General features: G+C 39.8%; 1 protein-coding gene across 5 annotated transcripts in view; it reads left to right on the top strand.

Moving 5' to 3' along the window:
* Positions 1-20,858, top strand: part of fmnl2a (formin-like 2a) — a 138,123-nt gene extending 117,265 nt beyond the window's left edge. For 2 of the 5 annotated variants that reach the window (XM_052148409.1, XM_052148413.1), the window contains 10 exons: positions 1,958-2,160; positions 5,678-5,912; positions 6,092-6,160; positions 6,243-6,323; positions 6,762-6,891; positions 9,924-10,087; positions 10,309-10,410; positions 10,824-10,922; positions 11,128-11,251; positions 18,911-20,858. In XM_052148409.1, coding sequence (XP_052004369.1) covers positions 1,958-2,160; positions 5,678-5,912; positions 6,092-6,160; positions 6,243-6,323; positions 6,762-6,891; positions 9,924-10,087; positions 10,309-10,410; positions 10,824-10,922; positions 11,128-11,251; positions 18,911-19,020 — 1,317 coding nt within the window. In that variant the 3' untranslated portion in view covers positions 19,021-20,858. Of the gene's footprint in view, positions 1-1,957; positions 2,161-5,677; positions 5,913-6,091; positions 6,161-6,242; positions 6,324-6,761; positions 6,892-9,923; positions 10,088-10,308; positions 10,411-10,823; positions 10,923-11,127; positions 11,252-13,837; positions 13,942-16,362; positions 16,457-18,910 lie in introns of all 5 variants that reach the window. The other 3 variants (XM_052148410.1, XM_052148411.1, XM_052148412.1) reach the window with 3 other exon arrangements.
* Positions 20,859-26,735: the final 5,877 nt, after the last annotated feature.

The raw sequence follows: 26,735 nt of genomic DNA on the forward strand, positions 1-26,735 counted from the left end.
TATTATTTTTGGATTATGCATTCACATTCAAATTAGTTTTTACAGATTGTATGTTCTCCAAAATACTCGTGTCCATTTTTTCAAATTATTCGTACGTTTTTTTTATTGAATGAATTCAAATAAATATAATTTTATCACTATACTTTATCTCTGTGTCAGATTTAGAACAGGCAGAACCGTTGATAAAGATACAGACAGATCACACAGTGAAGTCGGAAACAGTAGGTTGACATTTCTTTTGATGAAATCTGTCTGTTCTTACCGAATTGTGAAACACTGCCCCCAGTGGCCAATACGAAAATTGTTGTTGGGCTTATGGGCACATGTGAGATCCATTTTCCGGGTATAATGTCCATGGAGGGGTGCCAAAAGCGAGTTGTTTTCAGCTGTACAGGATGTAATACAGTGAATAGGTATACATAATTTATTATGTATAAATACATTTTATACATAAACCAAAACCAAACCTAAACCTAAATTGCAATGGAGCAAAATGGTAATGTCAGAGGGAAAATGCGACTGAGGCTGTAGTCGGCCTACCATCTGTGTACCTCAGCATAAATTGAGATTCATCAGACCAGATGATGTTTTTCCAGTCTTTAACTGTCCAGTTTTGGTGAGCCTGAGCCCACTGCAGCCTCAGCTTTCTGTTCTTGGCTGACAGAATGCAACTCGAAGTGGTCTTTTGCTATTGCAGCCCATCTGCCTCAATGTTCGACATGTTGTGCATTCTGAGATGCTATTCTGCTCACAACAATTGTACAGAGAGGTTTTCTGAGTTACCGTAGCCTTTCTGTCAGCTCAAACCAGTCTGGGTATTCTCCATTGACCTCTCTCATCAACAAGGCATTTCCATCCACAGAACTGCCGCTCACTGGATGTGTTTTGTTTTTGGCCATTCTGAATAAATTCTAGAGACTTTTGTGCATGAAAAATAGTTTGTACAATAATTTGAATTAACTAAAAATTATGCACAATGTATAGTTCTGTATATTTTGCATATTTTCTACTATATTTTATTTATTCACATTATATTTATTTATAGTCTACTATATTTTATTCTATTTTTTATCATTATGTGGGTGTATGTCCTTAGTTCATTTTTAGTTATGTTTGTTGTTGCACTGTGGGACGAACTAAGGAAAAAACCTAAAAAGAAAAAAATGTAATACAGAAATACTCAAACCAGCCTGTCTGGCACCAACAATCATGCCAGGGTCGAAATCACTGAGATTAAATTGCTTTCCCCATTCTGATGGTTGATATGAACAATGATTTTATGCACTGCATTGCTGCAACACAATTGGCTGATTAGATAATCAGATGAATATGTAGGTGTACAGGTGTACCTAATTAAGTGCTTGGTGAGTGTATATTTAATAGTTGTTATATCAAGTAATGTCATCAGAATAATTCCATTGACTTTTATAATATTGAGTATTATAAAATGGATTGTTCCGGTCTAACGTGCAGTAGATCTCAGTTTCATTTATGGTGTAGTTACTGTGTTTTGCTTTTGTAGTGCAGTATAATATGCTATTCTGTGATTAAAGTTATTTATTAAAAAAAAAAAAATATATATATATATATATATATATATATATATATATATATATATATATATATAATGTATACAATGTGTATTACACGGGACTATGAATACATTGTAAAGAAATTAAGAATACTGTATGCATTCTGAATAATATACAGTCTACAGGCTTCCAGTGCATTGTTACCTCCTTGGGTACTGAACAGCTCATTTAATATAAATTATTTGCATGTTACTATGTAGTACAGACATTTTCCACCTGGACAGCTCACACACAATATTCAATTGTCCACACTTCATCAGTAAGATGATTATTCTGTAGTCAAATTCTGATTTGCATCAGGGTGCTTGATATTGTTTGACAGTTTCAGGTATACAGATGAATGTGTGTAAATCATTTTTGTCCAGGATCTGAATGTGGATGAGTTTGAGGAGATGTTTAAGACAAAAGCGCAGGGACCAGCCATTGACATCACCTCCAGCAAACAGAAGACTGCTCAGAAAGGACCAAACAAAATCTCGCTGCTTGACTCAAACAGAGCGAAAAATCTGGCCATCACACTGAGGAAAGTGGGCAAGACTTCGGAGGAGATCTGCAGAGCCATTCAGGTGTAAGTCACATGACACACATTACATGAGTTAAGATTTCACCAACACTTCTGATTTACAGCAGTGCACATACAGAAAACAGTCATGCATTTGTTTTTCTAAAAAGGTCCTGTATTCTTCCTTATATCAACCTTTTGTCTGCATAGACATTCTGTGTGATTTCCACACTTCCATAACACAAACAAAGTCAGTGGTCCTAAAATTCAATTTATGAAAGTAATTGTATGAAATATCTCATGTCTTATTGTTGGAGTTGGCATCAGTTCTTCCTCTGTGAAGTCCATCGTAGTATACTTAAGTGAAGTCTGGCTGGCACAGAACTGGATCTGGTAGGCTCTGGTAACCTCGGTATATGTATCCCAAGATTGAAACTGGGAAACGAATAGAATAATATTAGCACAGATGCTATTTGCTTTTAAGAAAGCTTCAGGCCCAGACGGTGTTTCGCCTGCCTGTCTGAAAAGGCCTGCATCTTCACACTGATCTTCAATAGATCACAGGAGCAGTGTGAAGTTACTGCTGCTTCAAACGCTCCACCATCATCCGGTCACCAAAAAAAAAAAAAAAAATCACTGGATTAATGACTACAGACCTGTCGCTCTCAAGTCTGTGGTCACAAAGTCATTTGAGAGATTGGTTTTGGCCTACCTGAAGGACATCACTGGAATGCTGCTGGACCCCCTTCAGTTTGCTAAACAGGTCTGTGGATGATGCTGTCAATATTGGACTGCATTATATCCTTCAATACCTTGACATACCTGGGACTTATGCAAGGTTACTATATGTGGACTTTAGTTCAGCCTTCAATACCATCATGCCTGATGCTCTCCATGCCCACCCCAATCTTTCGATGGATCATCAGCTTTCTGACTGCACCGCAGTCATTCCTCAGATGGTGACAAGTCTGCATCCCCCCACCACCACCATCCTGAACAGCACTGTAGCAGCAGAGGAGTCATTCATGTTACTGGGCTCTACCATCTCTCAGGACCTGAAGTTGGACACCCACATAGACTCCATTGTGAAGAAAGCTCAGCAGAGGTTGTACTTCCTTCACCAGCTGAGGAAGTTCAACCTGCCACAGGAGCTGCTGACACAGTTCTACTCGGCTGTCATTGAGTATGTCCTGTGTACATCTATAAGTGTCTGGTTTGGTTCAGCCACCAAATCAGACATAAAGAAACTACAAAGGACTACAGTCAGAACTGCTGAGAGGATTATTGGTGCCCCCTGTCCACCCTCTAAGACCTGTAATTCTCTAAAGTGAGGAAACGTATACGTAGAGTCACTCTGGACCCCACACACCTTGCCCACTCCCTCTTTGAGCTGTTGCCCTCTGGCCGGCACTACAGAGCACTGAGCACCAGAACATCCAGGCACAAGAACAGTTTTTACCCTCAGGCAATTTTCCTCATGAACAATTAAATTGCCTCAGGACTCCCCCATAGTGCAATAATATAAATCCATATCTCATGCACATATGTAAATTAAACATATTTAATTCAATAACTGTACATACCTCATACTGTACATGCATATATATTACCACTTGCACATGTACATATGCCATTCTGTTATATGTCCTATTATTTTCATGTTTATTTATACTCTTACCTTGTTTTATATTCTGTGTCTCACTGTAAATTTCTGTGTGCACTTGTTTCTCCTATCACCAAAATAAATTTCTTGTGTATCTGAGAACACTTGGCAATGAAGCTCAATCTGATTCTGATATAATAAGAGAAGTTGTATCCGGTTCCGGCAGGTCTAACTAAAGCATCATAACTGTAAGCAGAGGGATAAATTAGTTGTATGCCTGGCTGAAGAGGTGAGTCTTTAGTCTAGACTTAAAATAAGAGAGTATGTGTGAGTCCTGAACAGTGTCATGGAGACTATTCCATAGTTTAGGAGCCAAATGAACATGAAGGAATATAGCATAATAGAAGGTTGCTTAAGGACTGTGGAGCTAGAACATTCAAAGCATTGTTCGTAGTTAACAGAATTTTAAAATTAAAATTAAATTTAACAGGTAGCCAATGTAACGATGATAAAATTGGGCTAATATGATCATATTTCTTGGTTCTTGTCAGCACTCTGGCTGCTGCATTTTGAATCAAGTGAAGTTTATTTATTGATCTTGCTGGACATCCTCCTAATAAAGCATTACAATAATCCAGTCTTGAGGTCATGAACGCATGAATAGAATATGATGTAACAGTGCATCCATCAAGAGTCAAATTATATATTTGCAGATTATTTTTGGAGATTTTTGGCCCAATAATTAGTACCTCTGTTTTGTCAGAATTGAATAGAAGGAAATTTCTAGCCATCCAATCTTTGATGTCATTGATTTCACAATTCTTCTAATTTGAAGAATTGTGAAATTTCATCATTGAAGAAATATAAAGTTGGATATCGTCAGCATACCAGTGAAAATTAATTCCACGATTCCTGATAATATCTGCCAGGGGAGGCATACGGTGTATAAGGAGAAAAGCAGAGGCCCAAAACCTGATCCCTGTGGCACTCAATACTTAACTTTAGTTTGATCTAACAGTTCCTTGTTTACACAGACAAAGTGGTAGTGCTCAGATAAATAGGTCCTAAACCATGCTAATGAAAGTCCACAAATGCCAACATAATTCTCAAGCCTATCCAAGAGAATGTTGTGATCTATGGTGCCGAATGCAGCACTAAGATCTAAAAGCACTAGAAGAGAAATGTAGCTGTAGAGTCACTACAACTGTGCGTTTGATTAACTTTCAAACAAGTCATGAGTGCAATGGCTGATTTTGACTTAAATACAAATTGTCTTACACTATTACTAACACTTTTACTTAACACTTACTATTACTTTTCGAAATGTGATATGAAAAATGTTGTATCACAAACACACTTAAATTTACACACTCATTCCAGCATGATTATCTTCTGCAGTAGCTCACCTGATGAAGTGTTGGACAATGGACTCGGAAGAGCCAGTCAAGGACGCAAATTAGCTTGTGAGACGAAAGTGTCATAGAAGTGACACAAGATAACACTTGTTAAACACTTGTTAAAACACTATCGATTAGGTAAATTAGGTTTTAGATTAGGGAGGTACGGTTTACTCATTAAACCATCATAAAAACCTCTTCTGATTTCAACATCATTTTACTCGCTTTTGGTGCCCCCCTTGGTCATTTTACTGGGAAACCGCAACAAAACATGTAATGAAGCGCATAATTTTGGTTTGCAAAAATGTGGCCACGGTCAAGAAATGTTCATGAGATCAGGTTGGTTACAATAGTTTTTGACAACATTCTGTGTTTCGGGACGCTGGCCCCCAGTCAGAGCTGGTTAATGTGGCTCGGGATAGGGAAGTTTGGGGCCCCCTGCTGGAGCAGCTGCCCCCTCGACCCGACTTCGTATAATCGGTTGAAGATGGATGGATGGATGGTGTCTTTTAATTTAATGTGATTAATAAGGATAAATCTGTGATTAATGCTTTAATCACTGTTATATCTGTGTGGGCATCAGGTTTGACTTGCGGACATTGCCGGTGGATTTTGTGGAGTGTTTGATGAGGTTCATTCCGACCGAAGCAGAGGTAAAAGTTCTGCGGCAGTACGAGAAAGAACGCAAGCCACTGGAGAACCTGACAGATGAAGACCGCTTCATGATCCAGTTCAGTAAAGTAGAGCGCCTCATACAGAAGATGACCATCATGGCATTTGTGGGGAATTTCTCAGAGAGTATTCAGATGCTCACACCGGTAATTAACTGTCTCTCTCATTCTTTCATACTCTTTTCCATGACACTTTCCAAATCATTTGGTTACAGTGTTGTACGAAAAACGTTGTCCACATGTCTTTGAGGAGCCAGAGGAGTTTCCTTCCTCTGTTTGGGAGAGTGTTTCTCAGTGTTTAATGATTCAATCTCTTGTCTCAACAGCAACTTCACGCTGTTATTGCAGCTTCTGTGTCCATTAAATCCTCACAGAAACTCACGAAGATTCTGGAAGTAAGTGTTTTTTTTGTTTTCTGCTGCACTCTTCTTCAGAATGAGAGTGTTATCTGAGAGTGTCTTGTTTTCTCTCTCTCAGATCATCTTGGCTCTGGGAAACTACATGAACAGCAGCAAAAGAGGAGCCGTGTACGGGTTCAAACTTCAGAGTTTAGACCTGGTGAATTTGTTTTATTTATTTTCTGATTTGTATCCATTCACACTGACTTTTGTTAAACCTAATAGTTAATTCGTTTTTACTTATGCACAAAACTTCTTTCACTTAAAAATATTGATGATGTGTCATCATCTGCTCAGTGGTGTATTGCAAATTTTTCTCCAATATAGTGCTTCCTAAAATGAGAATGTCCTTCCCCCTTATACCACCTGCTACTGACAGACAATAGCAGGTAGCAAATCATGGCTCATGACTGTGATGTAAATTAAAGCCGGTTGGCTGCTTAAAAAAAAAAGGACAAGCCCTTAGAAATATCCGCTCCTACTTAGTGTTTAAATGGAAATACATCAACACAGGAAAGGAAACATAAGGCCATTTCATGGGGTCTTTAGTGTCCTGAATGAGTGTAATCTGTTTTTTGCATGTGTTTGTGATATGCAGTTATTTGACACCAAATCAACAGACCGCAAGATCACTCTTCTGCACTATATTGCAAATGTAGTGAAGGAAAAATACCAGCAGGTGTCGCTCTTCTATAATGAACTGCACTATGTGGAGAAAGCTGCAGCAGGTATGAAACATACTTAAATTTGCTATTATTTACGATAAACAGGACAGATCATTTTTGCTCATAGTTTAAGGTTTGATCTAAGATTCTCTGATTGAAAATGTTTTCAGTTTTTGTCAATGGTTCTCAACTGGTGAATTGCACCCCTTTTTAATTGGATCACGGACTGCAGTAGAACAATATTAATTGCAACTACCCATGGATAAACAGAGTGAGGATAAGCATGTACTAAAAATATATATTTGTATTGTAATGACACTGCAACACAGGAGCTTGAGATGAACCCAGGTGCGAGAGTTTATTATACTGGACACGAAAGGCAGGTAAGCAAGCGAGGTACGTATTCAGGTATAGTGCAAAGTTTTTGGAGACAGTCTATGATAAAACGGATAATCAAGGCAGAAGGCACAAATCCATAAATGGTAACTTCCAAATTAACACGTGCCCAAACAGGTAACATCAACTTCAGACAGGGTCACAGGAGAGTCATTTTCATAAACAAAGGAGCAGGTTAGTATATCAAACACAAAGTATTTTCAGAGTGCTCACAGTCACGTTTCATGAGCATTCAGAGCGGCTGGCAGTATAACAGGTAAGTTTCAATCAGGTAAGTAGATATGGAGTAAACTCAGATTAACTTATCTTGTATATCCAGAACAGGTCTCTGACAATCATGTAAGTAAACACAGAGAAGCAGTATTTCACTGCGGCAGAGCAAGAGGGAAGTCCAAGGTGCCTTTCAACAAAGCCAGGCACTGACTGTGAGTGTGGGGTTTAAGAGCACATCCAAATGAGATGATAATGAGCTGCAGGTGTGTGATTAACACTCAGAGCCCAGTGCGCTCGTGACAGAACCCCCCTTAAAGGGAGACTGTTGGTGGGGGAGGGAAGGAGGACACTGATGATGGGGGAGGATCGGATGGATGATCAGGAGGGATTGGCAGACTATCCGGTGGCCAGGGAGGAGTCTGTGGATGATCAGGAGACCAGGGAGCTGACCATTGGGCAAGGACTGGGTCAGGGGGCTTGGGAGACGGCCACAGAGCAGGGATGGGGTCAGGAGGCCTGGGAGGCGGCCACAGAGCAGGGACGGGGTCAGGAGGCCTGGGAGCTGGCCACAGAGCTGGTACGGGTTCAGGTAGCCTGGGAGGTGGCCACAGAGCAGGGACTGGGTCAGGGGCCTGGGAGGCGGCCACAGAGCAGGGACAGGGTCAGGCAGTTTGGCCGCAGGAAGTGGAACTACAGGGGGTGAGGACAGATCTGTGGAAGACTCAGAGGGCAGAGCCATGAGAGGCTCAAGGGGAGAAGCCATGGAAGGCGGATTCTTGGAAAGCTCGAGGGACAAGGCCGAGGGAGGCTCGAGGGACGAGGCCATGGGTGGCCCAGGGCTAGGAACCTTAGGTGACTGGGAAATGACCTCCATGGTCGTGAGCACCAGTGGCGACTGGGTAACAACCTCCGGGATCACGCGCACTGGCGGTGACTGGGGAACAACCTCCATGGTCGTGTCCACTGGCGGCGACTGGGCAATGACCTCCGTGGTCGTGAATGTGGACAGAGACTGGGGAACGACCTCCATGGTCGTGAACATGAACAGAGACTGGGAAACGACCTCCGTGGTTGTGAATGGGCAGAGACTGGGAAACGACCTCCGTGGTCGTGAACATGGGCAGAGACTGGGAAACAACATCCTTGGTTGTGAACATGGGCAGAGACTGGGAAACAACCTCCGTGTGGTGAGCAGACTGGAACACTCGGGTGAGCAGGCAGAGCTGGGAAATGACCTCCGTGGTCGTGAACATGGGCAGAGACTGGGAAACAACATCCTTGGTTGTGAACATGGGCAGAGACTGGGAAACAACCTCCTTGGTCGTGAACATGAGCAGAGACGGGGAAATGACCTCCGTGGTCGTGAAGAGGGGCAGAGACTGGGAAACAATCTCCGTGGTTGTGAACACAGGCAGAGAATAGGAGAGTGGCTGTCTGAGTTACCATAGACTTTGTCTGTTCAAACCAGTCTGGCCAGTCTCTGTTGATCTCTCTCATCAACAAGACATTTCCATCTGCAGAACTGCCACTCACTGAATTTTTATTGTTTTTGGCACCATTTGGAGTAAATTCTAGAGAATGTTGTGTGTGAAAATCCAAGGAGATCAGCTGTTACAGAAATAATCAAACCAGCCCATCTGGCACCAACAATCATCCATGCGATTATCTAATCAGCCAATCATGTGGCAGCAGTGCAATGCATATAATCTTGCAGATACGGGTCAGGAGCTTCAGATAATGTTCTCATCAACCATCAGAATGGGAAAATTGTGCTCTGTCATTTTGACCATGGCATGATTGTTGGTGCCAGTCGGGCTGGTTTGAGTATTTCTGCTGATGTTTGAAGCTGGTGTTGTCAGCATGCACTGGGCTTGAAAAATAAATTTGCTTGCATGGATTCACTTTTTGGTTCATTTACAAAGTTATTATTGTTAATTTTGTTGTTACGTTTGGTCATTTTGTTTTGTACAGTCTGAAGTGCATTTCTACTCAAAATTGGGTATTTGTGATCTAAAAAATTATCTGTTGATGGTCACTGTCCTCGTGTTTTGTGGACCAAGTTTTGAGGTCTGTGTGCGCAGCTCTATATCTTGCATCAGTCTGTAATGCAAGGTGATGTTATCTCATAGACTACATTGCATGCATTAAGCTTCTCTGTGAGAGGCTTCCATATGTCATGTGGTGATTATTCACATGTTTGTAAGGAGTTAAAAACGTGACATTTTCATTTAAATTTGAGTATGTTTATTTAAGGACCACATATATCATATTTTTAAGTAAAAGTTATTGTATTTACTAAAATGTTTAAGTTGTTTAAAAAGTTGACACCTTTTTGTGTATTTTTGCTCTATTAAAAATACTGTGTTAGGTCACAACTTCATGTCCAAAGTAAATTCTGAGTCTTAAGGCAAAAGCAGTTGAGATCCACTGTACTAAAGCACAAATAAATGATAGACGTAACAGTGGGTTCCCTCTCTGTCCATCAGTGTCTCTGGAGAATGTGTTATTAGATGTGAAGGAGCTTCAGAGGGGGATGGATCTGTCCAGGAGAGAGTACAGTATGCACGGACACAACACACTGCTCAAGGATTTCATACTGCAGAACGAGAACAAACTAAAAAAACTCCAGGATGATGCCAAGATCGCTCAGGTACCTGATACACAGCACCCGTGTGACACAAAACAATCAATGGTTATCTGATACATTTAAAGAAAAGCTCTGTTTTAAAACAAATATGTCTGCACCAACATTGTTACTTTGAATACTCTAATAACAATAATGAAACATTTGTAAATGCATGAAATGAACATAAACGTGTATTTCATTGTATTACAGTGTGAATCATCGAACTGTGTATTTCTCTTATTTAGGATGCCTTTGATGAGGTGGTGAAGTTCTTTGGAGAAAATTCCAAAACAACGCCACCGTCTGTGTTTTTCCCAGTATTTGTGCGCTTTGTGAAGGCATATAGGGTAAACTGACTAATCACACATCACTGGCCTCGCTACAGTACATCCAATCATAGGCCTGTTGCTCACCAGACTGGTGTATTTATTTGATCAGGTTATAGTATTCACACAGCCCGTGTAATCAGATGTGTAGCTGCAAGTAAAGTTTCGGCACTGAGCATTCATTACCATTTGGATTTAAATGCAGTCCTACTTCTCATGTAAAATAGATATATGACAATTGCATTTGAAATAGCAGCACAAATGCTGTCAGTGTGAAAGTGCAATGCCAGCCTGCTGTAACACAAGGAGAGCAAAAGACCATCATATTTTTAAGTAAAAGTTATTGTATTTACTAAAATGTTTAAGTTGTTTAAAAAGTTGACACCTTCCTGAAGCCACATCTCTGATGGCCAGTTTCTCTCTCTGTCTCTCAGCAAGCAGAGGACGAGAATGAGCAGAGAAAAAGACACGAGCAGATGATGATGGAGAAACTGATAGAGCAAGAGGCCTTGATGGAGATAGATAATCAAAAGGTAAGTGTGTTATAAGGTTTAAAGCCAGTGGAAAAAATAAGCATTTTAACTAGTAAAAATATAGTTGATATCTATAATTAATATCCTGCACCTGACTAAATGTCGAAAGCGCTTGTGATATAAACACAGTCATTCATGACGTTATCGTGTGTGCGTGTGCGTGCTTGCGTGTGTGGGTGTGTGACGTGTGTGTGTGTGTGTTCAGTCTCCCTCTCATAAGAATAAACGGCAGCAGCAGGAGCTGATCACAGAGCTGAGGAAGAAGCAGGTGAAGGACAGCAGACATGTGTATGAGGGGAAAGACGGAGCCATCGAAGACATCATCACAGGTAACAATCACACACAGCTTAGTGTTCTAATGTGAATGTGTCCTACAGTCGGTCTGCATGCAGAGGGCTTTAAAACAGAATAAAACTTCATAACACATTAGTTTCAGCCACTAACCAGCTCTCTTATGGGTGGGAAGCTTTACTGCTCAGTAACAGTTTGCTGACCCAGTGTCATTACAAGCTGCCAATGTGTGTGTGCTTTTCCTCAATAATGGCCTCTTTGCAAAGCTACATTTTATTGTGATAGATTCACAAAACAATCCACTCTGAAATGTGCTGCTCAAACTGTTAAGATTAGACTGAAATGGACCACTGTACAGTATATTAGATGGCCTTAACTACTATGTACTTAACCATTTGATACAATGTACTTATTATGTACATACATGTTGTTGCATTGCAATTACATTTAAAGTACCTGCATTTAATTACATTTGTAGTTACATTGTTAACTTTACCCCTAAACCTAACTCTATCCCCCTATCCTAACCCTAACCCTACATTTACTCCTAAACCTACCCATACCTCAACCTCAGTAGCAGCAAATGTGGATATTTTGCAGAACAACGTGTAGTTACACAGTAAATACATAGTCTTGTATGTATTTAATGTGAGTGCATAGTATTTAAGGCCATCTAATGTAAAGTGTGACCACTGAAATGATCAGGGATCTTATTAAATATAAACTTCAGCCACTTGTTTCCAACACTGCCATCCTTCAGAAGGATATGAACTCTTTTTATTAGTTGTAGGTAGTTTTTATTATATTGTTGGTATCATGAATGGATATTTGTACTAGTAACAATGTAATTCTTAATATATAAAAACTATATATATATATATATATATATATATATATATATATATATATATATATATATATATATATATATATATAAAAACTTTCTTCATATCACCATGTGACCCACATTTGGTTTCATTGAAAAAGGGTCAAATGTAAAACTTTTTAGATGGAGCCATATTGAGAGCCCCATATCTCTGTGATTTAACCATATAGGGCATTACAAATTAAGATGCAAAAATTAGTTTGTTCTGAACCAGAATATAAAAGAATATTAAGTCTTTAATACATCTGGAGTTATAGGCACACCAACTTTGGACTCACACCATTGGCATATAATACAACGAGCAATGCCGAGTTAAACTGATTATAGTAATATACCTCCCTATCGCTGTGAAAAAAATTAAATAATGAGGTTGCCCCGTTTCTATAAATATTGATATGGTTTTGCTCCAAAATCATTGGTAAAAATTGTAACCCAATTCATCAAATAATGGCTTTGTAAATAATGACATTTCATATTTTGGCTTTCATTATTATTAATATTTATCTTTCACCAGTAAAAAATAAATAAATAAACAATTGGTGCCAGAAAACTCTGGTTGAGATGACAAATGGAAAATATTTTTTTTCAAGAACATTTAATTTTTAAGGAGAGAATCATTCTGTAATATGATAGTATATACTGAATATATATATATATATATATATACCGCTCAGCCACAACAGTAAAACCACTTGCCTAATATCGTGTAGGTCCCCCTCGTGCCTGCCAAAAAAGCTCTGACCCATCGAGGCATGGACTCAACAAGACCAGGCAGATACGGGTCAGGAGCTTCAGTTAATATTCACATCTACCATCAGAATAGGGAAAAAATGTAATCTCAGTGATTTCTACCATGGCATGATTGTTGGTGCCAGATGGGCTCATTTGTGTATCTCTGTAACTGCTGATCTCCTGGGGTTTTCACAAACAACGGTCTCTAGAGTGTAAAGAAAATGTTGCGAAAAAACTTGAAAACGGCTTGTTGATGACAGAGGTCAACGGCGAATGTGACAGTAACCTAAATAAACACACCTTACAACAGTTCTGTGCAGAAAAGCATTTCTGAACGTACAGCATGTCAAACATTGAGGCGGATGGGCTGCAGCAGCAGAAGAGCCCTCTGGGTACCACTACTGTCAGATAAGAACAAGAAACTGAGGCTGCATTCTGAAACCAGTCTGGCCATTCTCCTTTGACCTCTGTCATCAAAAAGGCATTTTCGTCCACAGAACTGCCCCTCACTGGATGTGTTTAGTTTTTCCCAGGAGATCAGTAGTTACAGAAATACTCAAACCAGCCCATCTGGCACCAACAATCATGCCATGTTCTAAATCACTGAGTCCACATTTTTCCCCCATTCTGATGGTTGATGTGAACATTAACTGAATCTCCTGACTCATATTTGCATGATTTTATACATTGCACTGCTGTCACACAATTGGCTGATTAGATAATCTCATAAATAAGCAGATGTACAGGTATATCTAATAATGTGGCCAGTGAGTGTATATAAATATATATATTTATGCACCTTATGTGTAATACTCTTGATTAGTATTTTAGGCCTGAATATAATGCACACTGAAAGTTTTAGATTTATGTAACAGCTTTTAGTACCATGTGATTATAGTAGACTGTGCTGTTGTGCTTTAGAGTCTGCTAACCTTGTGCTTGTTGCTCTGTCAGTTCATCCCTCTGTTGTTTGTGTTGTGTTTGTGTGTGTTTCGTCTGGACGCAGTGTTGAAGACTGCCCCCTTTACCGCACGCACGGCCAAACGCAGCTCACATTACTTCACCGAGGATCTCCACTTCTAAACCTTAGAATCTCTCTGTCTCTTAAAGGTCGCTGGATAGAACTGCTCTCTGTCACTCCGTGTGTGTGTGTACGATTGTGTGTGTGTGTGCAATCCTTCATATTCCTGCTTTTATTTCCCTTCTGAATGCGTTGGCCGCCGTATGGATGTGATGTCATGGGTGTGTTCACATTTCTTTCTTTCCAACCAAACTTCTGCATGACTGGGGTTTGGGAGGGAAGGATATGATGTCATCACAGTTTTCTTTGCATGTAGTGTGTCATGAAGAATTCATATTCATGACTGTAACGCAAAACCAATGTAGTAATAAAACATGTTGTCACAAATGACCAGACACATCAGGGTTGACTGTACGGTTACTGTAAATGTGAAATTTGCATACTATTCATAATATTCATACTGCATACTCCAGAAATAGTAGGAGTAGTTTCAGTTTCTCTCAGGTAGAATTAAATACAGCTGAGAGTGCCCTCTGCTGTTCGAAACACATAAACTGTCAAACAAGTTGCATATTTGTTAGCAACTTATGTGTTTTACTTATGTGTCTGTGTGTTTTGTGTTAAATTCAGTTGTAATGTTTCTAACCCTCATGTGTTTGACATTATGATTTGCTCATGAGTTTAAATTATGTCATTGATTTGGGGGGTCATTTGCATTATGCTGGTGTTCTGCATTTGCTCACTCTCTGTCCATCTTACCCTGCTCTCACAGGAAGTCCCTATATCACATGACTTCCTGTGCTCCACATGTGTTTAACCTGTTGCATGAAGCATGATGGGATGTAATTGTTTGCTCACATCTTGTATGCATGTTTGGCACATTTGCTTCACTGTGCAGGGCAATGCACTGCTGTATCCCAACTTAATTGGTGATTCTCACGAAAACTTTTAAGAAATGTCCATGTCAAAAGAAAGCCAAAGTTAATAGGAAGAAACATTATATTATCTCTTCTGCTTAAAGAAAATGAAGCCTGTTTTAGGAGCATCTAGATACATTATTTTCTTCTTCTTCTTTTTAAATTAAGCAAAAATATAGCAACAGGCAGCAATTATCAGGGTGTAAGCAAGTTTCAAAAAGTGGAAAAAATAGGAACAGACCTGTCAGGGTCAAAGTAGTTTCATTACTAATACACTAGTTACTTTGTAGGTGTTCCATCTGGCAAATAATTACTTTTTCGAACTCCTAGACCGTTGGTCCCATTTGTAAAAAAATTTGCATGTATCATCTACATCAGACCCTCATGACAAAAAAATAAATAAATCATAAGAATTTTGATTCATTAAATCATTTTGATGGGTTTAATCTGAGCTAGCTTTAAAATAAAATGTGAAAGTGAAGAATTTAGGACAGAAATATTTTACTGTTGCATAATATAATATAATAGCTATTTAGGTTGGCTGCGTTACAAAAAAAACAATGTAAATGTAAAATAGATAAAGACAAATGTTGATCAAAAGAGACATATTTTATATTTTGGACATATTTTAAATATTTAAAATAGTTCATGTCATATCATCATTTTTTAAAGCCTTAAAGAAAATTGCATATCTCCCTATTTTATAATATTATTCCAAGTTAAATATGAATAAATTAATTCTTAAGATGTATGAAGCACACATACTCTTTAAAAAGTATCACAGATTGTATGACGGTTAATCATCATAGTCATTAAAACCTAAAACTAACAATTAATGTGAATCGGACAAAAGGCCAAGGAGGAGTTCGAAAAGTAGCTTATTTGGGGGAAAAACTTTTATAGATGGAAATAAAGAGATTTACATTTTGGTTCACTTTCCTCAGAGAATCAGAGGAAACATAATTATTGATTCAAGCCTGTACAGTTCAGAAGATATTAGCAACAACAAAAAAGTGCATATTGTAGCACTACCTAGTGTTTGTGTCTCCAGGACTTATGGTTATTGCTATCCAGACACTTTTAGGTGGGAAAAAGGATGTACTTAATTAAAAAAATATAATACTGCTAAAAATCATAAAAAAATATAATAATACAAATAAAATAAAATAAAATACTTTGGAGTGCGTTATGACATGGACATGTTTTAGTGAGATGTAACCACATAGTATTGCCTTAAGACTGCACCATGCCTGCTTCAGTTTGTTGCACATAATAATGCACTTCTTTGAAGCTTAACACATTTTACAGTTTCCTGTCATTTGGTTTTATTGTTTAAATGTGAAGTGATCGGTATTTGCTTTGTTGTATCTGGATGCTGGGGAGTCATTGTGCAAAGCAGCTTGAGTTTGTAGTGTTCATTACCGCAGAATCAGCAGTGCTTCAGCTATCAGTAACACCCTACAGCGCCAACCTGTGACCTTTCACCTTTCCTCTCTGACCCCTGGGCAGCTTTGCTCGCTGTGCTGTGCCTTGACCTGTGTCCGGTCCACTCCGGTTCGATCTAACCTTCATTTTTGTCTCCTTTCCACTCAGCCTTAAAGAAGAATAATATTACTAAATTTCCCAATGTGCACTCGAGGGTAAGGAACTCTTCCAGTAGTACCCCAGTGGATGCTACTCAGACCTGGCAAGCATCTCTCTCTTTATTACTTATCATTTATCTCCCTCCATCTTTCTTTTGACACTGAATACAAAAGCCATACTTTTGTGTTCTTTCTCTCTATTTATCATCTCTCTCTCTAACACACATCAGGGCTGTTGAAGTCTGACGTTCAATGGTTGAGTCTCCAGGTACTTGAGACACCTGATTGAACTGATCTGATTTAGAAATTAGTTTGATCAGGTGATGCTGTGACCTGAGACATATAGACTGCCTTCATTAATCATGTTTAGTCTCATTAGTCAACCCCACCCCAAATTATCAGTACTGTAATGCAAAAAAAATCTAATTCTGATTTTCCTATAATTCAAAAAAATCTAATTTCTATTATTGTAATGTGGAAAAAAACATTTAGATTACTTTAATGTGACAAATCGAATTCCGATTACTGAATTGCGGAAAAAAACAAATCTAATGACGATTACTGTAATGGGAAAAAGAAAATCTCATTCTGATGAATATAATGCGAAGAAAATATTATTCTGATTATTGCAAAGCAAAACATCTAATTCTGATTACTGCAATGTGAAAAAGAGAACTCATTCTGATTACTGTAATTTGAAAAAGAGAACTCATTCTGATTACTGTAATTTGAAAAAGAGAACTCATTCTGATTACTGTAATGCGAAAAAGAGAACTCATTCTGATTACTGTAATTTGAAAAAGAGAACTCATTCTGATTACTGTAATGCAAAAAAGAGAACTCATTCTGATTACTGTAATGCGAAAAAAAGAACTCATTCTGATTACTGTAATTTGAAAATAAAAACTCAGTCTGATTACTGTAATGCATAAATGTAAAATCATTCTGATTACTGTAATGCGAGAAATAACTAATTGATTACTGTAATGCGAAAAAGAGAACTCATTCTTATTACTTTAATTTGATAAAGAGAACTCATTCTGATTACTGTAATGCGAAAAAGAGAACTCATTCTGATTACTGTAATGTGAAAAAGAGAACTCATTCTGATTACTGTAATTTGAAAAAGAGAACTCATTCTGATTACTGTAATGCGAAAAAGAGAACTCATTCTGATTACTGTAATGCGAAAAAAGAACTCATTCTGATTACTGTAATTTGAAAAAGAGAACTCATTCTGATTACTGTAATGCGAAAAATAAAAACTCAGTCTGATTACTGTAATGCAAAAATGTAAAATCATTCTGATTACTGTAATGCGAGAAATAACTAATTGATTACTCTAATGTGAAAAATAAAAATTAATTCTGATTACTGTAATGCGAAAAAGAAAATTAATTCTGATTACTGTAATGTGAAAAATAAAAACTCATTCTGATTACTGTAATGCAAAAAAGAAAATTCATTCTGATTACTGTAATGTGAAAAATAAAAACTCATTCTGATTACTGTAATGCAAAAAAGAATTCATTCTGATTACTGTATTGCGAAAAAGAAAATTCATTCTGATTACTGTAATGCAAAAAAGAACTCATTCTGATTACTGTAATGCGAAAAAGAAAATTCATTTTGATTACTGTAATGTGGAAAAATAAATCTCATTCTGATTACTGTAATGCCAAAAAAGAACTCATTCTGATTACTGTAATGCGAGAAAGAAAACTCATTCCGATTACTTGAATGCAAAAAAATCTAATTCCGAAAAAAATCTAATTCTTAACACTAATGTGAAACAAATCTCATTCCAGTTGCTGTAATGCTAAATAAAATCTCATTCTGATTACTATAATGTGAAAACAAGCTCACATTACAGTAAACCTCAAATCTCACACACAGAGACTGACGACTGCCTGTATTAGTCTTGTTTAACTGACCACACTTAGAAATAGATTAGTACTCATTATTGCCATTAAATACTTGAATTAGGCTTTTGCTGTTGGTACAACAGCCTCAACAAGTATTTGGACACTTAAGCCACACTTAAAAATGTTATTGTATTACAACATATTAATACATATTAAGGCCTTTAATGTAAAGATAGCACAAGCAAACGTTTCATGCAAAACATTTGACAAAAAGTTAGTTTATTTGTTTTGAAATGATCAAACAGTAGATAAGATGGCTCAAAAATGGCTCAGAAAGGTGAAGTTAGTTCTGAGACAAGCTCAAGCAGAATTTGTTGATATTTTGTATCTAATGAGATGACATGAATACTTATGTAGGTGTGACTTAAGTGCCCAAATTCTTTTTGGGGCCACTGCAAGTTGTAGATGGACATATAATGGAAAATGTTTTGCCCAGCAACCTTGTCAAAAGAACAAGCTTCTAGAATGATTCATGAACAGTAGTTCCCATTTCAATTATTAAACTCTGAAATAAAATGTCAAATACAATAGAATCCAGTGAAACTCAAGCTGCTTTGCCCAGTTAGCCACCAGCATGTCCAGAACACCTCAATGCAGAGACTGACGATTCTTTATCCTGTTGTTCTGCATCAGATTTGAGGAGTCAGCCTTACAGGCGTGCTGATGCCATCCGGAGGAGCGTTCGAAGGCGATTTGATGATCAGAATTTGCGGCCGATCAACGGTGCAGAGATAGTCATGTGACGAGGGCAGAGTGGATGTGATTGGATGTGCTGGAGGAACGGAGGAGCTTACTTGCTCCCGAGTGAGATGATAATGGACTTATGAAGGGCGTAAGACGATGATAGCGGGGTCGGAAAGTCAGAGCTACTCTTCACAACAAACCAAGTGCCTACATTTAACATCTGTTCCATCAGCTGTTGAATCATGAGTATTGTTTCGTCATTGTCTTGTGATTTTATTGTACTACAAGCATTGTCTTCATCTGCCTTTTATGGTTTTTGTTCTGGAAATGGAGAATTCTCAGTGGAATAGTTCACCTTTAACTGAAAATTCGGTCAGCATTTCCTCTTTTCGTTCCGAATATGATTTTCTTCCATGGAGAACACAAAAAGAGAATTTTCATTTTCGGTTGAACTTTCCCTTTAAGAAAGTTTGAATGTAAGATTTTCAACACTTTATGTATCATGAACCTGTACAATGGCTCTTACATTACAGTGGCTTTGCCACATATCTTGGCTTAGTCAGAAGTTTTAAGCACTTTTTTTTTACATCTGAACACAAGGGCTAATAACCTTCCAGAGTATTACAGTCATGGTGGGGATATCTCAGGGGCCACGAGCCTGATGTCACTCACTTGGCCACATATTGTAATAGCAGTAAATAGACTGAACTCTGTCAAGTAAGAAAAGGTAAAAGGAAAGTGTTTTTACCTCTCACTTGGGAAGGCATATATGTAGTCTGTACATCTATACGTCTTCTGTGACCAGACGTAATTATGTCTGAAATAAAACACTGAGCAAATAAATCTGGCTTTAGGTTATAGCCCTCGAATTGTGAAATTTAAGTGAACATCAGGTTCAATACAATTAAAGCTCAATCAACAACATTTGTGGCATAATGTTGATTAGCACAAAAAATTATTTCAACTCATTCCTCCTTTTCTTTAAATAAAACAAAAATCGAGGTCACAGTGAGGCACTTACAATGGAGGTGAATGGGGCCACGTTTGGGAGGGTTTAAAGGCAGAAATGTGAAGCTAATAATTTAATAAAATCACTTGCATTAATTCTTCTGTTAAAACTCATTTATTATTTGAGCTGTGAAGTTGTTTAAATCGTAATTTCTACAGTTGATTTAGGATTTTGACTTTTTTTTTTAAGAAAAGGAGGGACGAGTCGAATTTATTTTTTGTGGTAATCAACATTATGCCACAAATACTGTTGATTGAGCTTAACTTGTATTGAACCTGGAATACTGCTTTAAAACAAAATACGTTGAGTGGTAAGCGACTGAATTCGGGGTGGTTCTACGATGACCTGGACAAATGAAAATCACAGATTTTCACGTTTCTTCGAGTTCTATTTAAAACAATGGCAAACACATTCCAAAAAAAGCAAAAAAAAAAAAAAAAAAGGCTTTTGTAAATGCACAGATATTTATCTTTTTTTTAACTTTTTAATCTTCAATATTGTATATATTGTTTAAAAAGCTTAAATTTTAGCATCCTGTACTACATCATTTAAATATTTTAACTTATGTTTTCTCCTTTTCTTTGATTTTTGTTTATTTAATAAAACTGAAAACCTGAATTTGGGCCATTTAGACATGCAGTATAGAAACAGCACGCTGTCATGACAGAATTTTACATTTACAGTAAAACATCTCATCATATAGCTGCACAATTATAGCATTTATAAAAAAAAATTCTAATCGTGCGCCATTCACAAAAATGGAATTGAACTGGTGAGTTTTTCTTTTGTTTTTTTTTGTCTCAAATACAAAATGAACTGTATGCATGTTTGCTTACTGCAGATCTGTTGCCATTACTAAGTTAGATACTTGATTTCCCAACATCTGATTTAATAAACTATTTACATAATTCTACTTTTCTGTTCATTTCTTGTCAAAATGTTTACAGGGTGTAAATATATGTGGAATATACTTTTTCACAGGGGGGATTATATGAAACTATTTTATGTAAATTTAGGTTTCCACACTAGTTACCAAAGCTGAGATGGGGTTTCTAATACAGCTACTAAGGAAGTGACATGCAAATTTGGCATCTTCTCTTTGTTTGCTATAATCCATCGTGCTCAATTTTTGTTCCTCTTGTGCAAAGTTGTGAAAATGTTTCTTTTTTCTTTTGGTGTTGGAGCAAATGGGAATGCAAAAAATAGTATTTGCTGTGGTCTCCCATTCTCCACTGTAGAAGTTTACCCAGCAATCATTCATTTCCATGCTCCAAAATGTGAAAACGGTCTATTGGTCTCTACAGAAATCCTGGTGCAGGCACTTTAAAGGGTAGCCAAATGGTATACCAAATTGTGCCAGTGTAAGTCTGTCTTTAAAGTTTTAAGATAAGTTATTGTTAAAATCACATCAGATTTTAGAAAAAGGTTTTACTACATGAAAACCAGTAAACATTTTATGCCGTTTTGTAGAAAAACACAATTGAAAGACAGGAAAGAACCCTGCAATATTATAATCACCTTTTATGATAGCACTTACAGTAAATCATTTAAATAATAATAATAATTCAAACTAATCGTTGGACAAGCGTATTTGCATCGAAAGTTTGTTTATTGATTATACCGCCCCTGCTTACGTGCGCACACACACTCATTTGTGGCATTTATCCTCTTTTATGGCATCATGGAATTTCTAGCTGGCCCTGCTTGACATCATAATGCTTGGAATGTGTGATGGAACGTCTCGTGGCTACTGTATATAAGGCCCATGTTTCTTCAGGTTTGCTTGTCTTTGGGTTTAGACTTATTTGAGACCACTCTGGGGAGAAAGTTCTGCAAGCTGAATGTGGTGGAAGGTGTGCGTTTTACAGGCTGGGGTGTGGTGCTATTTACTCATTTTCAAATTTAACATTTTGACATTTTATTGATATTTTGCATTTTGCATAGCATTTTGTGCATCTTGTAATGTCATATTAAGTGAAGGCTGAAAGTTACAAATCCCCCGTGTCATTGTGAGGTGCTTACCATTTGATTTAGCTCCTAGTTCAGCACTCTGGGTGGGACTCCTAGCTGTCTGACCCTATGGAATCCAGTCCATATTGAATTAGGGGACTCACTGTCATGATCCTGCCTCTTCGGTCTTGTTTTATTATTTTGTTGGCAGGATTGTGACAGTTTCCTCCACCCATCTCTCAGGTTGTCCTCACAGCCACGGAGGTTGTTCCGCTATCACTGCCAGTGCCCACGGCCACGGAGGTCATTTCCCTGTCACCGCCTGTGCTCACGGCTATGGAGGCCTTTCCCCTGTCACTACCTGTGCTCACTGCCATGGAGGTCGTTCCCCCATCACTACCAGTGCTCATAGCCACTAAGGCTGTTCCTCTGTCACTGCTTGTGCTCACGACCAAGGAGGTCGTTCCCCTGTCACTACCAGTGCCCAAGAACACAGAGGCCATTCCCCTGTCTCTGCCAGTGCTCATGGCCATGGAGGCCGATCTCCTGTCAATGCCTGTGCAGTGCCCACAACCACAGAGGTTATTTCTCTGTCACTGCCTGTGCTCACGGCCATGGAGGCTGATCCCCTGTCACTGCCTGATCCCCTGTCACTACCTGTGCTCACAGCCATGGAAGTTTTCCCCTGTCACTGCCAGTACCGACAGCCAGGAAGGTTGTTTCCCTGTCCCTGTCTGTGCTCACGCCCATTGAGGCTGTTCCCCTGTCACTGCCAGTGCCCATGGCCACAGAGGTCATTCCCCTGTCACTGCCAGTGCCCACGGCCATGGAGGTTGTTCCCCTGTCACTTCCAGTGCCTATGGCTGCAGAGCCCATTTTCCTGTTGCCTCATCCTACTCCCGTCCTGGAGCCGTCTATCCTCGCTCCCGTCCTGGAGCCGCCTGTCCAGTTCCCTGTGGCCATCAACGAGAATGTTCAGTTGCCTTTGGCTGTTGACTAGTCTGTCCAGTTCCCTGAGTCTGTCCAGTTCCCTGAGACTATCAATAAGCCTGTTCAATTCCCTGTGGCCATTGACGAGCCTGTTCAGTTCCCTGTGGCTGTCAACGAGTCTGTTTAGTTCCCTGAGCTTGTCCAGTTCCCTGAGGCAGTCAATGATCTGTCCAGTTCCGTGGGACTGAAAATAAACCTGTCCAGTTTCCTGTAGCTGTTGACAAGTCTGTCCAGTTCCCTGAGGCTGTTGATGTGTCTGTCCAGTTCCCTGAGACTGTCGCTAAGCCTGTCCAGTTCCCTGTGGCCACCACTGAGCCTGTTCAATCCCCTGTGTCCAGTCAAGTTTTCTTGTCCAGTCGAGCGGTCATGTCAAGTCAAGCTGGCACATCAAGTCATCATGTCCAGTCAAGTCATCCCTTCAAATAAAGCCATCAAGCCTAGTCAAACCATGAAGTCAAGCAGCCAAGACTAATCAAGTCATCAAGCCACGTCAAGAGGCCAAGCCAAGCCATTACACCAAGCCAAACCATCAGACCAAATCAAGACACCACACCAAGTCAAACCGCCATGCCAAGTCAAGTAATCTCACAAATTCAAACTGTCAAGCCAAGTCAAGCCGCTAAGCCAAGCATTACGCCAAGCCAACTCATCACACCAAATCAAGCAACTCAAACTGTCAATTTACACTGATTTGTGCTGCTCGTGATAAGTGGCAGCACCTGTATCCTATCTCCTTTGCCTATATTTATCATCTCCTCTGTCTTGTCTTCCCTGCCAGATTGTTGTGTTTTGTCCCCAGTCAAGTCCTGTTGTTCCTGTGTATTCCAGTTACCCAAAGTCTGTTATATACAGATGCAAGGGAATGTATGGCAGAAGAGGTATGGGATGTTGGATAAAATATATTAAGCCAAGTATTTCACATAATTATTGCTTAATAGGGCAGTTTTAAGTGTTCATGAGATGGATAGCCTGAGGAAAAAAGCTGTTCCTGTGCCTGACGGTTCTGTGCTCAGTGCTCTTTAGCACTGTCCAGAAGGCAACAGTTCAAAAAGGTAGTGGGCTGATGAGTGGGACCCAGAGTGATTTTTCCAGCCCTTTTCCTCATTCTGGAAGTGTACAGTTATTGTAGGGAGGGCAGCAGTCCAAACTGTCCTTTGTAGTATTTTTTATGTCAAATTTCATAGCTGCACCAAACGAGGCAGTTACTGAAGTGCAGAGGACAGACTCAATGACTACTGAGTAGAACTGTATCAGCAGCGCCAGTGGCAGGTTGAACTTTCTCAGCTGGCAAAGGAAGTACAACCTCTGCTGGGCCTTTTTCACAATATAGCCAATACGGGTCTCCCACTTCAGGTCCTGTGAGATGGTAGTGCCCAGGAACCTGAATGACTCCACTGCTGCCACAGAGCTGTTTAGAATGGTGAGTGGGGTCAATGTTGGTGTGTTCCTCCTAAAGTCCACAATCATCTCCACTCTTTTGAGCGTGTTCAGCTCCAGGTTGTTTTGACTGCACCAGTGAGCCAGCCGTTCAACCTCCTTTCTGTATACAGACACATCGTCATCTTGGATGAGGCCAATGACAGTAGTGTCATCTGCAGATTTCAGGAGCTTGACAGAGGGTCCTTGGCGTAATTGGTATACAGGAAGAAGAGTAGTTATGATTGTTTTACTACAAACTTTGAGACTGTATATTATATTTGACTTTCCAGTGCTGGAACAGGGCTAAAACAAAGTGTGGATATATGTCTGACTATGCGAGACTGTAGTTTGAAGTAATCACTTTACTTTGCTTGATACATTGACTGCATTTATACAACAGCTTTATCAATAGCTGTTAGCTAAATTAGGTTGACGATGACAGTAGCCGTTTATGAAATAGACTGTACATTATAAATATGTTTACATACTTCAGTATTGTAACCGATTGTCGAACCGGCCGAACCGGCCGATTGTCGAACCTCAGATTGAAGAGGAACAATGCGGTTTTCGTCCTGGTCGTGGAACGACGGACCAGATCTTTACTCTCGCAAGGATCCTGGAGGGGGCCTGGGAGTATGCCCATCCGGTCTACATGTGTTTTGTGGATCTGGAGAAGGCGTATGACCGGGTCCCCGGAGAGACTGTGGGAGGTGCTGCTGGAGTGCGGGGTGGGGGTCCCTTCTTAGGGCTGATCCAATCCCTGTACGTCCAAAGCGAGGGCTGTGTCGGGTCCTCGGCACAAAGTCGAGTTCATTCCATGTGGGGTTGGTCTCCGCCAAGGCTGCGCTTTGTCACCAATCCTGTTTGTGATATTCATGGACAGGATATCGAGGCGTAGTCGGGTGGGGAAGGTGTGCGGTTCGGTGGGCTGGGGATCTCATCGCTGCTTTTGCAGATGATGTTGTCTTCATGTCATCATCGGTCCGTGACCTTCAGCTCTCACTGGATCAGCTTGGCAGTCGAGTGTGAAGCAGCTGGGATGAGGATTAGCACCTCTAAATCTGAGGCCATGGTTCTCAGCAGGAAACCGATGGAGTGCGTACTCCAGGTAGGGAATGAGGTTTTGCCCCAAGTGAAGGAGTTCAAGTACCTCGGGGTCTTGTTCACGAGTGAGGGACAATGGAGCGGGAGGTTGGCCGGAGAATCGGGGCAGCAGGGGCGGTATTGCACTCGCTCTATCGCACCGTTAGTCACGAAAAGAGAGCTGAGCCGAAGGCAAAGCTCTCGATCTACGGGTCAATTTTCGTTCCTACCCTCACCTATGGTCATGAAGGTTGGGTCATGACCGAAAGAATTAGGTCGCGAGTACAAGCGGCCGAAATGGGCTTCCTCAGAAGGGTGGCGGGCTTCTCCCTTAGAGATAGGGTGAGGAGCTCAGTCATCCGTGAGGAGCTCGGAGTAGAGCCGCTGCTCGCTTTGCGTTGAAAGGAGTCAGTTGAGGTGGTTTGGGCATCTGGTAAGGATGCCCCTGGCGCCTCCCTAGGGAGGTGTTTCAGGCACGTCCAGCTGGGAGGAGGCCTCGGGAAGACCCAGGACTAGGTGGAGAGATTACATCTCCACACTGGCCTGGGAACGCCTCGGGTCAGCCCAGTCAGAGCTGGTTAATGTGGCTCGGGATAGGGAAGTTTGGGGCCCCCTGCTGGAGCAGCTGCCCCCGCGACCCGACTTCGGATAAGCGGTTGAAGATGGATGGATGGATGGACTTCAGTATTGATGTGATTCCATCACAACTGTCATTTTGATATATCAAAATATGTAAGGTTGGTTATGTAAGCTTACCTGTTCAATAAGAGCACCAATTCAAGGTCGGTTTTGATCCCCAAAACTGAACGAAGGTCCCTCCAGGAATCAAATGCCCTGCCGATGTTCACTCTAGTTTTCGCTCGACCGCGATCATGTTTCCGCTTAGCCAGATGGGATTCAGTAGATAAATGTGTTTTTTTTGTTGTTTTTTTGGCTTAATCTGATTTTGTGTAGGAGTCGGAGTTGTGCTGGGAGTCTTTTATAAGTTGATTTCCAGTCCACCCCGAAGCTAGTAGAAGCACAAGTTCATTTCTCTGTCCAAATATGGTCAAGATAAAGTGGAAGTTATGACATCATGCATACCTCAGTGCCCACATTACAAGGGCTTCCTCATCCCATACCATAGTAGGATAAATTATGTATCAAGCATAAAACTAATCAGTTGACTGTTGAGACTTATTGTAAATAAATAGATGATTACAAAAATATATGGTTTGTCTATTATTTCCATGCAGTCTCTGGTATTTGTGTATGAATATTGACAGTTCTGTAGCTGTACTTGCAGAAGAGCTATACACCTGCTATCATCATCACATGCCAATA

The sequence above is a fragment of the Xyrauchen texanus genome, chromosome 18, assembly GCF_025860055.1.
Source record: "Xyrauchen texanus isolate HMW12.3.18 chromosome 18, RBS_HiC_50CHRs, whole genome shotgun sequence".
Classification (NCBI taxonomy): Eukaryota; Metazoa; Chordata; class Actinopteri; order Cypriniformes; family Catostomidae; genus Xyrauchen; species Xyrauchen texanus.